The 13,642-nt window shown below is 40.1% G+C and overlaps 1 protein-coding gene across 2 annotated transcripts; it reads left to right on the top strand.

Moving 5' to 3' along the window:
- The first annotated feature begins 3,059 nt into the window (after nt 1-3,059).
- On the top strand, nt 3,060-11,651 carry cchcr1 (coiled-coil alpha-helical rod protein 1). 2 transcript variants are annotated; one of them, XM_006802151.2, is made up of 20 exons: nt 3,060-3,219; nt 3,487-3,775; nt 3,860-4,027; nt 4,174-4,291; nt 4,511-4,705; nt 4,912-5,075; nt 5,182-5,296; nt 5,473-5,583; nt 6,731-6,874; nt 6,975-7,085; nt 7,363-7,469; nt 7,586-7,698; nt 7,932-8,004; nt 8,584-8,702; nt 8,809-8,997; nt 9,280-9,381; nt 9,546-9,691; nt 9,766-9,913; nt 10,011-10,167; nt 10,868-11,651. In XM_006802151.2, exons 1-19 carry the CDS (start codon nt 3,150-3,152, stop codon nt 10,139-10,141), a joined length of 2,613 nt encoding a protein of 870 aa, XP_006802214.2. In that variant the 5' UTR covers nt 3,060-3,149; the 3' UTR covers nt 10,142-10,167; nt 10,868-11,651. The 2 variants fall into 2 exon arrangements, with proteins under 2 accessions (XP_006802214.2, XP_006802213.2); XM_006802150.2 differs by lacking the exon at nt 10,868-11,651 and having other exon boundaries at nt 10,011-10,431.
- The last annotated feature ends 1,991 nt before the right edge of the window (nt 11,652-13,642 follow it).

The following is a 13,642-nucleotide window of genomic DNA, read 5'->3' as shown; positions in this document are numbered from 1 at the left end:
TTGGGCTTGTGCTTTTGTTGCATTCAGTGGTTAAACTAAATCTAAAAATATGAACATCACACTAGAATCTGTCCCAACGATACAGATGAGTTATGAGACAAAGTCTGGGCAGTTGCTGACAGGGCAGACATATTCCCCCACATATCCTTTTTTTTTTTTTTTTAATAATGCCCAGTGGTCACAGCTATGATGCACAGCTGAGGGATCATTTCTAGACTTCTTGGAGAGAGATGCTGCCCAGTGTAGTGTGCTTCAAGCTGGGTTACAAATGAAAGCTTTTTACAGAAATGAAAATATTTTGCATATATGTTGGTTCCCATGCAGGGAACAATCCCTGTTTATTACAATGAGTTTCAAACGCATCTGACCACATGAGCAGAATACTATTGGTTATCAAAGGACAAAAACATTGCAAATCTAACAGTCGCCATTTATTCAATTTTAGCATTATTTGCCTAACTCAGTCAAAAAAAGCCAGAAATAAATCTACCATGTCATTTCTTAGTGACCTCTGAAGTCTTAATCCTACAGCTGGCCTGATAGACCCACATCTTCCTTTTAATCAGTGTTGCCTGACCCTGTGGTTCCAGGTCTGGGTCACACACTCACCTGTGAGCTCCTGTGTAAGATTTGTAAGGCTGCCAGATGGATTAGGAATGGTCGTGCTTAAGTTGCTTTCAGAAAAGGCAGAGAAAATGCTGACCTGACAGTATCTGTATGTACACAGCTGGCAATGCCCTTGTGGTAACAAAAACAGGTCACTGTCACTGAAGCAGACAGACACATCCACCTGGGAGGGTAAAAGTATGAGATGCACTGACTAATGAGGAACCAGTTTTTCACAAATGGAGATCTGAGCATTTTAACCCAAAATTTGGGTTTAGTTTAAAATCTAAAATACTGGGAAAATTATAGACCAGTTAGAGGAGTATGGGACTCATGTGACACTGTGATACAATAAAAAACAAACTGAATTCAAAAAGAAGAGCGAAGGCTCTAATCAGAAAAGCAAGTCTGCAGAAGTTGGAGAGTTGGCTCAGTGCTGTGGTTGAAATGGGGTTCTCTGTAGGTTCTGCTTGTTCTACCTAACAGAACTGAAGAGTGAACAAAAAGCAGACCTTTTCACTATTGCTTCAAGAGCCCTGCTAGAGCCCAACAAGGAACATTTCAGTCTGGACCCAGATCAATTTGCTGCCTGCCTTTATCAAAATGGCCTTTATAGCTTTCATGTACTACGTGTTTGATGCTCTGCAGGTGGTCAATGCTCACCTTGATTATAGAAACAAAGCTCACATACTAATTCTCTTTCTCCCTTTTGCTTTTTGATAAAGGTGAGTATTGTCTTTCTTTTTTGATTCCCTTTGCCCTTCTCAATCCATCTTTCCCTCTGCGATGTTCCTCAGGACCTATGCTGCAGTGCCCGCCTTGTGGTAAGAAGATACAATATCAGCATGTCCAAACAATGCACATCACTCCCACTGTACTCCCCAATCCGCCCTTTCACTACATTAAAGATTTTATGCAAGATGAACGCTATCATGTTCTACTGACATTTTCTCGGCGGTGTACCATATCATCTTGCATTTATTTGTGATCATTTATGGAAATGAATCAACCTAAAAGGTCTCTGTGTTGCTCAAAAATGCCATAAATAGATGATATAAAACTTTAATGAACCCCAGGGGGAAAGTGGGTCATAGCAGCAACAGAAAACAGGATATACTGTAGGTAACAGCAAACACAAATGTTTGCTGCAGACATCTGGGGAAAATAGTACAACGGGATATGTGAAATATGCTTGTTATCATGACTGTTAGATAGCCAATGTTAGACAGGATTTTATCTAGAGGTGGTCACATGTGCACAGTTTGTGGATTTAAATCACAAATGTTGTGTGCGCAAAATGTGCATCACTGGAGGAAAGTAACACATGAGTAATCTACCGAAATTTGGTAATCGGAATTATATAAGGATACTAATGATTTTACAGTTGTGGGTAAAATATTTATAGACGCCCCTCAACCCCCAAAAATTCTGTTACGTAACCAAATTATCACCAATTACTATTCAAACCTGCACTTATGAGCCTGCTCAGAGTGCCCTTTTCTGCAAGGCCGGCTGTATTATGCAGAAATGATGTGGCTGTCAGACACCCCTGGGTGTTCTTGAGGTGAGGGAGTCCCAGGCAAAGAAGGAATGTTGTAATTTTAGGTTATCACCTCATTAAGTGCATTTACATGAGACCCTTTACCACTAATTATCTAAATGGTATCCTTTTACATCTAGATAAAGCCTGAATATAAATGGCGCACGTAACCACCTCCAAAAGAGTGGAATGACACAGACTAATGATTTATTTAACTTATAAATATTTCTCCTATAATAAATATGATAATGTGTGTTTCTTATTGTCGAAACTTGTGGTTTCTGCACAAAGGGACAGGAAAGCTCATATATCATATTGTTTTCATAGTTTTTCTAACTAGTGTCTGTTGCTCAATGTTTTCATCTAAATAAAACATTTTCGAATTTAAATTTGCCCAGAAGGACAGTTAATTTAGTCCTCAGTGCCCCCTCTTCTCAACATATGCTACCCATCACAGTATACCTTCTGTGCTCCACCCACAGATGGTGCTATCGTTTAAGGATTACGCCCTGAATTTGGTCTATCAGGAGAGCTCTTCCAGTCGACGCTGCAAACGCTGCACTGAAACGCATACAAATAGGCGGCAATGCAGGGTTACGATTTAAGGAATATTTAAAGGCAGTTTACGTGAAAAAAGAACTCCTGCAAGACTACAATTAGGGAAATGAGAACCCAATTACATTTTTACGCTCCTTATAATTTCCCAAGATGCAATGCGCCGTTTCAATATGTAACAGTTATGCCTAAATAAACTATTAAATTTGTTGAATTTCATATACGTATATACATGTACCATCGAAACCTTAAAATGTGGGTTATTTGAACCAAAAATAACGACTGACACGACCAAAAATTGCCCAAATCGAGAGCTCTGAATGTTGCTGTTGTACCCGTAACTAAGGCAACGGTGAAGAATGACGTGACTCGCGGGAGAACAAACGCTAAACGCACCACGGCAGCCGTGTACTGTTTCCTTCCTGTGTGATGGCAATAGTTATTTAACATGGAGAGACAAACTTTAGGGAAGGAGAGGCTGATAGTGCCCACTGACTTCACCTCACCAGCACTTCCGAGTAAGTTGCACCTAAATTCTTGTTACGGTTGAGCTAAATAAACTGTTAATTAGCAAATGTTAGCTTACAGTGTAGCCCACTTGGCGCTTACATGAACTCATGTTTAACTAGTAAAAGTGATTTTATACTTCACGATTAGGAAGCTGTCATGTTTATCTTTACTGAGCTTAGCGTAACAATATGCTTGTTTGGGAACATGGGGAACCTTATATTGGATTAGGGTAGCTAATGCATGCAGGCACAAAGACACTGTTTTATTTTATGAAGGGGAGACTCCGGAGAACCTCATACCCCCATCGCATTTTGCATCAAGTGCCCATTCTGCTGGAGCAAACAGATGTGTTCAAATCCCGGCGACGCAGCCACCCATCTCCTGGATAAACCAAGGAATGATATCAGCACCATCATCAGGGGAGCCAAGTCCTGCCAATCCATGGCTTGCCATCAATCAGGCCCAACAGGAAATCTTGGAGCTGAGGAAGGAAAATCAGAGGATCTTGATGCTACAAGAAGACAGCATAAGGACCCCTGATTATCGTTCAGATTGTAGAGCCAGGTATATCCACTACATGTTTTATATGGTCTGTCACTTGGGTGGCAATATGGACATATTAATGTGGTCTCTTTTCCTTTTATGCAGATCAAAAGACAGAGGAGGTAATTCGTCTCGATGGGAATCAGAGTGGCGACTGGAGGCAGATAAGCACAAGGCTGAAGCAGAGAGGTTAAAGGGGCAGGTGGAGGCACTAAAGGAGATTGCAGAAAGAAGCAGGGAAGAGGTCAGAGACAAAGACACCACCCTTAGCAGGTAAGAGATGTGCTTGTGTCATTATGTGACATCTGAGTGATATTATGTATTTTTTCCCCACACATTTAGTACGTAACCTGACATTATGGAGGTCAGCAAATAACGGTTTTGAACAAGCTTAACTTGGAATAACCTTTGCACAACAGACACAGCCATGAGATGGAAGCAATACATACGGATCTATCCAAGGCTAAGTCTCAACTCAGCCAAATCAGAGAGGAGCTCAGTCTCTGCAGCGCACAGAAGGAAAAAATAAGCTCACAGGTAATGATGTTTACTGACAAAACATTTCATTTCGACACTCTTGTAGACATACATCACCTGAGAGTTACTGGCATTTTGTAACTTATTTTGGCAGTTTGCAGTTGAATTTGTTTTTGTACAGTTTTGTGATCCCAATAAAACATTTTAGTCACATTTCACAATAATAAGGTTAATAAAGTCTGCTTTTTCTGTTTGCAATATGTCTGTTTTTTCTCACAGTTTGAAAGACTGAAAGCAGAGTCTGAGGAGGAAATTACAAGGCTGAGGAGAGATGCTGAAAGGAGCAAAGAGGAATCCCGGGAGCTTGCTTTGAAGGTTGAAATGGGCAGGTTGCAGGCTGAAGAGGAAGCCAAACAACAGACTCTCAGACTATTAGAGCAACTAGAGGGATTTAGGAAGAACAAGGAGGTGGAGGTGTGTTTAAATGATCATAAACATTGTACTTGGGTGACCTCATTTAGGATTAAGGGCCTTAATCCAACAACAACTAAGTATCTCTGAGCAGAACTCTGAGCACTGCCTTCACTCTGACTTTGCAAGTAATGTGAGAATGTGTAATTGAAGACGAATAAGTCATTATGTCACTATTTGTCTGTGTCTTAAACTTCCCTTATTTTCAGCTGCAACAGTTGAATGCATCCCATTATGCAGAGTTGGGTGCAGCACAAAAAACAAATGGTGAACTACAGGACCGACTTCAGTCAATGACCTCAGAACTGCTGCAGCTAAAGAGCACTCTGATGGAAGTATCTACTGAGAGAAATGGACTAAAAGAACATTTAAGGTGCTTCATTCAATCTAAAACAGAACAGAACTAAAGCATTTAAAGCACTCCGTAGTCACTGTTTTGTGTGTGTGTGGTGGGGGGCATGTTGTTGTTTATTTTTCAGCCAAATGGGACAAGCTTTTGAGACACAGTCCGCTACATTGCAAAGCCTCAGAAATTACATCGGCCAGCTTGCACCAGAGAAAGGAGAGAGGGAACGATTAAATGAAGCTGTTGAGGTAGAGGCAATATATACAGTATTGATCGTAATGAGCATACTGCAAAGTAACTGCATGGGACTTTCAAATGTTCTTTTCACTAGAGTAAAGGAAGAACAGTAAAATATGAATGAGTTAATGTACAAATTATATAATTAACGCTAATTGTGTGTAATTTAATCTTGTCCATTTTGCAGAGGCTGAACAAAGAGAAAGCAGCTCTTCAGACAACTGCAGAGCTTTTGACAGTCAGGCTTAACTCTGTGAATGAGATACTCGCCCTCCAAGAAGAGAAAATGGTGAAAAAGGTGGGTTTTCTTTTCTTTCTAAATTTACAGAGCAAAACATGATACAAAACTGTGTTTAAAACATCTGGTGATCAGCAGCAGTCCAATGTGAAACCAGCAGATACCTATGATTTTGTGTTGTCTCTTTGCAGACCACGTAAGGTAAGAAATGTCAAACTGAATATACATCACAGACCACATTGAATAAGCTGGACTAGTGAAACACACCTTTCTGTGTGTATATACATTTACATTACACATGTAATATCTGAGATATCTTAATGAGAAGGGCTATTTTTGTACATGATAAAGAAATGCTGCTGTAGTAGATTAAAGAAATCTGTCAGCACAACTCTTTGGGTTTAAATTGAAAGAAATAAAAGTGTAAAATTACAGAGAACTACACTTCTGTATCCGTCTTAAGTTAACTCACTTGGGTGCTCACTTCACATATGCGTACACTGAGTAGCGCTGCAGGAGACTGAGATATGATAACAGTTGGTAGAGATGGGTAATTATAGTAAACCGCTTAGTTTGTTGTTGGAGGCTACGTCCTCTGTGATGCTCTGTTATCACACAGTACTTTGGAAAGGTTTAGCCTATTTTAGATGTTGAGATTCTTACGTGTCATGGAATATCATCTGGGAGGCGTTTGGTCAGTCCCAGATTATTTACAGCAGCTTCAAACATGCAGTCAGACTCCTATATCATGATTGGAACGAACTCCTAAAAGAGATGGTATGGTATGGCCTGGCCTTTACGGAGCCATTTTTTAAGAACATTGAGTCAGTCAGGCATTATATGAAGAGCCGTGAGCAACTGAAGGAGCCTAGATCCACAGAAGGTCTTCAGTACACAAATGCATTTAGAAAATTGGTGCTGTTTTGGATGCAAATTTTTTTTTTTTTTCATTGGGCTCTTTGTAAAGTTGACTGATTTTAAAGCCTGCTATATTGTCCATTGATAAGCATTGTCAGTTTACCTTTAGTACCCAGATCCTGTGTGCAGTACTACATTGTGGGAAAGAGAGAAGAAAACTCCTCATTTCAAGATGTAGTGCTTTAGAAAACATCAAGGCTAATTTGAAAACAATTATGCATGCTCATGTGGAGCGTGCACTGAAGTGTATGTGTGTATTTGTGTTTCCCATATGTGTGTGTTTCCACAGACATCAATGGATCCACTTGTGGAGAAAGGATCCGAAGGCCTTCAAGTGCTTCAGCTGTGGAGAGAGAAAGTGTTCAAGTTGTGCGTCCAGCTTCGCTCAAAGGACATCGAGATGAGAAGAGAAAAGGAAAAACTGACTTCAAAAGTATGAAAACGGCTATTATTTTGCTATACCACACAGTACAGGTAATTCCAGCGTATGTAAAACTGTGTTCAATGTGGGACTACAATGATGTGTGTTTTAGGTCAGATTTGCAGAGCAGCAGCTGCAGCAGGAGCAGCACAGAGCTAACGTGCTCCAACACAGCCTACATGACAGGATCGCTGAGCTGGACCTCGAGAGGGTGGAAAAGGATGTTAGTACCAGGGCAACTGATGTGATTTACATGGCTGTCTGAAATTTTGATGATGCGTAATAAACTTCGGTCTGCCTAGGAAAGTGATAAATGCTCGTACAATTTTTACCACAGCAAATGATGCTGACTGCACCAAAACTTTGGTTCCCAGAGCCATTGAGCTTTAAAGGACAGCACCTGGGGAAAGACGATCTTAAAAACTAAGCACCGCATTAAAAACAGTAAAACAGATCTGTGAAAGATGCTCTGTTATATGTGGGAATGTTTTTCTTTCCAGGCACTGAAACAGGATTTGGCCAGTGTTCACAAGGAAAATGTTCAGTTGAAGTTACAGAGCCAGAAAGCAGAGGCTGAACTTAAAACCTTGACAGAGGCAGTGCAAAGGTAAAAAAATAAATAAATAGCAAAACTGAATTTGAGAGGATAAGGAAAGATAAGGAGACGTATTAGAAAAATAGAAATAGAATTCAAGACAGACATATATTGGCTGTGCCTTACAGATTCTGTGAGGCGCTGGAAAGCAAGGTGGCAGAAGTGGAGGCAGCTAAAGCAAGGCTCAACACTTTTACCCAGAGGCTGACATTTGCTAAAAGACGAGTGGAGACAGTCCAAGGTACAGATGTGTGTGTGTGTGTGTGTGTGTGTGTGTGTGTATATATATATATATATATATATATATATATATATATATATATATATATATATATATATATATATATATATATATATATATATATATATATATATATATATATATATATATATATATATATATATATATATATATATGGGTTAACAGCATAGCTAGAAGAACATAAAGAAGTTATATCTGGTTTTGTTTTGCAGCTTTGGTCATGAGGAAGGCAGCTCTGCAGAAAGTTGAACAGGCCTGTAAACAGCCAGATAAGGATGCTGAAAGGTACAGTTTATTTTTTTATTTTTCAATGTGGGTGATTCTCTCTTTCACCTCTATTTCATCTCTTTCACATTCTTTCTGGATCATAGACGTACACAAAATCATATCTGACTGAGGTCACGTGTCTTTTCACTAGGCTCTCCTCATTTTAGGCCAAGAGATAGCCTTTATAAGCATCTTGTTCTTCCACTCACTCTAATATGTCAGGATGTTCTTGCATTAGTAGAAATAGTTGCTGCTTTCAAGCCTCATATGTGGCGAGATGAATGAAGGATCAAGAAAAGAAAAGAAGTATGTGGAGGGAAGGGTTCTGAGTTTAGATTTTTATGCTGGTATAAAGTGGCATACTGCATACTGATTTTATGGGACATGTATAACAGGTGTCGCTAATGTGGTTGAAATAAGTGTTGTGAATAGCAGGTGTTGCTGTCTTATGCTGTCAGTGTATCTATACAAGATGATTATAATTCATGCAAAAAGTAACTTTCAGGCTGTTTAGCTTACTTTGTTATGCATCATGCAGAGCCTTCTCTACGTCTGCTTGTCTGTTTGCTGTACCATTTTATCTTTGTTGCCCTGCAGCATCAGAAACCTCCAGATAGAGCACAGTTTGGTGTGCGAAGAGAGAGACAGACTCACTCGAGAGCTCAAAAGAACCCCAGAGCTTATCGAGAACGCTCTCGCTGATCTGAAAGAGCAATGTGAGACCCCATATGGATCATAACACCCATTATATCGTCTCTTTGTCTGGTACATATCCACATTTCTGTAATGCATGTGTCTCCGCGCACTTTATACCCTCTGCAGATGAGAGTAAAGTTAGGCTACAGCAGCAGGAGCTGAAGCAGAGCTGGGTGGAGCTTGAGCAGGCTGTAGCTGGTAGAGAGGAGGCTGAGCAGAACCTGCAGCAGATCCAGGCCCAGCTGGAGGACACTAAGGTCACCCTGGAGAGAGTCCGCTGTGAGCTGCTCAGCCAGCAAGAGCAGAGTGAGCAGGGTGAGGCCGCTCGCTGTGCACCTTTCAGAAGGCCCTTCAGCTGAAAGCAGCTGTTCTCTGTGCCTAAAAGCTAACAATGCTGTGAGAGCGGTTAACCAAAAACAATAACATTACAGACTGACCACGCACACAACACTGTGTTTAAGACTTTTATGTAGACTATAAAAATGTGCAAACATCTAATGCATCCCTGGAGTCACATAGAAGTATTGAACTCAGACACTCTGTATGTCAAACACAGTACTGAGGGGTGGTGCATTTGTTTCCCCTACCCTACTTCAGCCCTGCAGGAAAGAGTGTCTGAGATTGAGGAGCGGTGTTCTGAGCAGCTGAGAGAAATGGAGGCTCAAGTCAGCACAGTCAGGAAAGAGCACACCAAAGCAGGTAGTAAGATTAACTGTATGCTGCCTCAGTACACTGCAGGTTTACATATGGGAATGAAGTCATATCCTTAATGCAGACTTTGCTCTAATATGATTGGAATTGTTTACACAGTATATAGCAGCATATCCCTGTGGCTTTTGAGGCGTCTGTATCGTCTGTTGCAGTTATGACTTTGCGTGAGTTTGAGAGAGAGGCAGCAAAGAAACTAGAAGAGATGAAGCAAAGCCAAAAACCGGAGAGTGAAAACACAAAGAAGAAAGTCCAGCGCAAACAACTGAAGGAGACAGCGAGGGACAAAAAACAACACTTGGTAAGATTTTATTATAGCAAAACACAGTCATGGAGATTTTTGCTTCTGCGTCATTCGACCTGCATTTGTTCCAGGTCACAGTTGCTGATAGAGGGCAGATGAAGGAGCACCAGAGAGCTCAGGCGACAGCTCGGCAAAACTCTGCTGCTCAATGGAAACTTCGACAAAACGCTTCAGAATGGAGCTGTTCTGTAGGCGCACAAGTCCAACTACCTGCAGATGGTAAGAAAGTTTTGCATGCTCCACACAGTTTTTTTGAAGTCCCAGCATTTACACAGACGTGACAGAGCTGACCAATGACCTGTCTGCATCCTGTCAGAGACACTTCTGTGTGTTTTGGAGGAGCTCCATTCTCTCAGTGCTGCAGTGGTAAACAGTTCTGAGGACTCTGCGGAGGAGGAAGGACAGAGTGACAGTGTGGAACCATCCACCGGCAGTCTGCACAGCTGATACCTGAAGATGAGTCACTGAAGCCAGTAAACACACCTTTAAATTCTAACTGTTGGCAGTGTTGATAACATACAGCTCCTGGAAATCATTTGTTTGAGCCAAACCACTTAAAATCAGACATGTCACATTTGAACTAAACAGATACTGTGTGTTACATGTAGAGTAATATAAATTTAAGGTTGTGTAATTCTTCGAGGATTCTGTGACCATCCAATGGTCCATTTTCTGAATAATCTAAATTTCTTGTCTTTGCAGTAAGATAATAAATAAATAATAAAATATATTTTTAAGTGAAATCTGTGGTGTTTGATTTTTTCAAGTAAAATTAGATATACATGGAGACATTAGAGTTTCCAAGCCTTTTTGAGTCAGCCGTGAAGCTTAAGTTTATAAAGCAGCTGTTTATATAATTGGTGCATCAGCCATATTTTTTCTGATATGGAAAACTGGAAAGATCTATAAGATTTTCACATTACAAAAAGTCAATATTTTCAATTCGAAGCTCCTTTATGGAGGTCAATTTTAAAATGGCTCTCAGTCATAGGACTGATGATGATAAACATCATGATGAGCCAGATAATTGTGCTATTTGTCATGTTGTCACGAGTGCTAATCAATTTCGCAGCAATACAAAGTTTCAAGCCTCTAGGTAAAAATACCTCATGGAAAACTGAGGGAGAGTGAAAATACTAATAATGTCTTGGCTTTTCTACTCTATTTTCCAAGATCATTGAAGACGTACGTTCCTGGAGAGGTGATTCGTCATGGCAAGCAGAGGATGCATGCGTCACACTTAGAATTTTAAGAAACTTAATAGTGGATGATTTGAAGTTGAGTCTTGCATTTATATCGAGGGCTCATAAAGCAATATATAAGACGTGAGAACATTTAAATTCTTTTATTTTAAGCCTTTGATACAAAAGTCTTTAATGTTTTAAATAACCCACGAAGAAACCATACCATTACAGTTTAGAATCAGTAGTAGTGGATAAGTTTAATCTTGGTCATAAGTTATGATTGCGATGCATACTTTAGCTCATATCACTTCATATCAGGAGCAGCGACATCCCACTATCAGGGTAATACTAATAATTCTGAGCCATGTTAAACACAGGCGTAAGTTCTAACGCTTATCTCATGTCCACTACAACACCAGAAGAGGGCGATGTTGTCAAAGATGAGAGCAGCACATATGCTGTTTGGGGTTAAGCTTAAAACAAATTTAATTTCCCTATGATAAGAAATATTTCCAGAATAATTTAATGTTGTTTCTCAAAAGATTTCAAACAACATAAAGGATCTGGGTTAAAACATTTAGAATAAATATTGCAATATTGTTGCTTTTTCCCTTAAGCCTGGAAAAGAATTATTTTACTATTAGCAGCCTAGCTGAATATGTAATTATAGACAGGGGGGCAACTAAACAACACAGTGGGTGGCTAATAAATTAGGAAAGCACTGGAATACAGACAATAAATAAAATAAATTGAATAATAACAATAATTTAACAAGAAGCATAAACAAAGACTTTTCATGTTTGCAGAAATATCAACTGACATGAAAACTGTTTTTTTTTCTTTCCTAAAATCAGCTTCACTGATACTGGAAAGTGTTACTGTGTGCTTGTGTATGAGAAATCCTGCATTTGCTTCTGAGGCTGATACTGTGCTGTCAGAGTGCACTGTGTCAAATCAGAGCATCTGCTGTCATTGGCCCTGCCTGTCATTAAGAGTCTGCGTCAAGGCTCAGTCCACTAGCTGTTTTTCTCAAGTGGAGTGTTGTCTCCAGTGCTTGTACAGTTTTGCGTTTTCACTGGAATGGTAATGTTTTCTTATCAATAAATGATTTATGGCCTGTATTATTACTAAGCACTGTATTAAATATTTATAACATAACGCGAAGAAAGTGAGGGCTACCTTGGGACTGGGAAAAGATGCCGATGTTTGCACATGTAGGGTCCAGACAACATGCTGAAGTCCTACTGCTGTTGATATTTAGGGCACAAATATAGGGCACTGTGTATAGCTCATTGCCTTACTCTGTTGCTATTCAGCTATTCAGGTTTTCTTTCAGCTAACCATCGCTTAACTTTGCATGTCTTAAATGTTGTGAAAACCTGCAGTTGCAAAGCCTATTACAATTTGCGAAGTGTCCCCAAAGTGGAGTCCTCTCGGGGACAGTCCTCATTCAAGTTTGCTACAGCCAGTGACTGGAATAACCCACAAAACTTTTTTCCACAGCATATTCTCTCAAGGACATTGTAGCACTTCCTTAAATATACTATTCAGACTATACCAGCATTTCTTGTTTAATACCTTTAAAGTATTAGAAACTACAAAAATATTCACGTCTTTATTTCTCCAGTGAAGAAAACAGTTTGCATTAAAAGGTGACAAACAAGCATGCCTGACACGAGGCCCTGGTTAATCTGCTTGCCTGATCTTTGAAAAGTTCTTGCAGGCCAGAGAGCGGAGCAAACTGGAAGCAGTGTCTGAGGCTGACGTGATTTAGTAAGTCAGGGGTGTCGCCCACCAGAACTGCATGCTGCATGAGCCTGGCTGATGGTTGTGCACTGCTGCGGAAGGCCAGGCTGCAAGGTAGAACCGCAGACATGGAGGAGCAGTGATGCAGGCAATGTGGGGCACTGTTCGGTGGGGGTTGCAGTGGACCGAACTCTTTTTTTTTTTTTTGTCATTACTACATCGCTTTATGTCACTTTCCCGCAGTGATTTAAATGAAGCAGAATGTTGTTATTTTTTGCATTAGCATAATTTTGCTGTAGGCTGAGCTACAGACCTCTGAGACTAAAATCGATGATATAGTGAGAATATTCTTGCAGTCGGGGTTCTGACTGAGAGCATTAACCATTTCATACAAGTCTGAGTAGAAAAGCTCTGCAAAATAATGACACATTATTCAATCATTATTAGCTTGTCAGACTTTATTTTCAGCTCTGCAGCTGAGTAATCTGTGATCTCTTATCGTTTCAGATCAAATTTAAAAACTACTTGAAGCCGCACTTTTTTTCCCCTGTAGTTGCTTTTTGAAACAAACGGTAAACACGGCGTCATCCGTGCATGATCACCACCTGTGCCAATCAGTCACCTTGTTTGGAGCTGTAATTGCAGTTCCCCTTTGGAGTGATCACTGTGTTATATGGTACACACGGTGAGGCGGCAAAGCTGTTTACTCAATGCAGGAATGAAGTGAACAAATGAAAGGGACGCTTTTCAACTTTTGTTATTATTAAGTGATTAACAAAGTGCCCTCAGCCTGTGCCTGTTTTCCTTTAAAACCATTTGAAAGGTGTGTCGTAGCACTTCACTCTGAGTGCAAACTAAGCTATTAAATAAGTATATGTCAGGAGTAACATCTACATGCTCCCAAAGATCATCCCGGGCCTAATAAATAAAAAAAGATATCAACTGAGCCGAGTCAAAACTCTGCTTTGGCTTCGGCTGCTTTGAAAGATCATAGATTCACTTGAATAGAGAAACTGAA

This window comes from Neolamprologus brichardi, chromosome 10 (assembly GCF_056152115.1).
Source record: "Neolamprologus brichardi isolate AB-2024 chromosome 10, ASM5615211v1, whole genome shotgun sequence".
Lineage (NCBI taxonomy): Eukaryota > Metazoa > Chordata > Actinopteri > Cichliformes > Cichlidae > Neolamprologus > Neolamprologus brichardi.
This window is presented reverse-complemented; position numbering and strand designations above follow the sequence as displayed.

Excerpts from the sequence above, each read along its gene's own strand:
- cchcr1 (XM_006802151.2), top strand. The coding sequence starts at position 3,150 with ATGGAGAGACAAACTTTAGGGAAGGAGAGGCTGATAGTGCCCACTGAC. Across the intron at positions 4,706-4,911 it reads GGAAGAACAAGGAGGTGGAG|CTGCAACAGTTGAATGCATC; the intron begins GTGTGTTTAAAT and ends CCTTATTTTCAG. Across the intron at positions 7,086-7,362 it reads TCGAGAGGGTGGAAAAGGAT|GCACTGAAACAGGATTTGGC; the intron begins GTTAGTACCAGG and ends TTTTCTTTCCAG.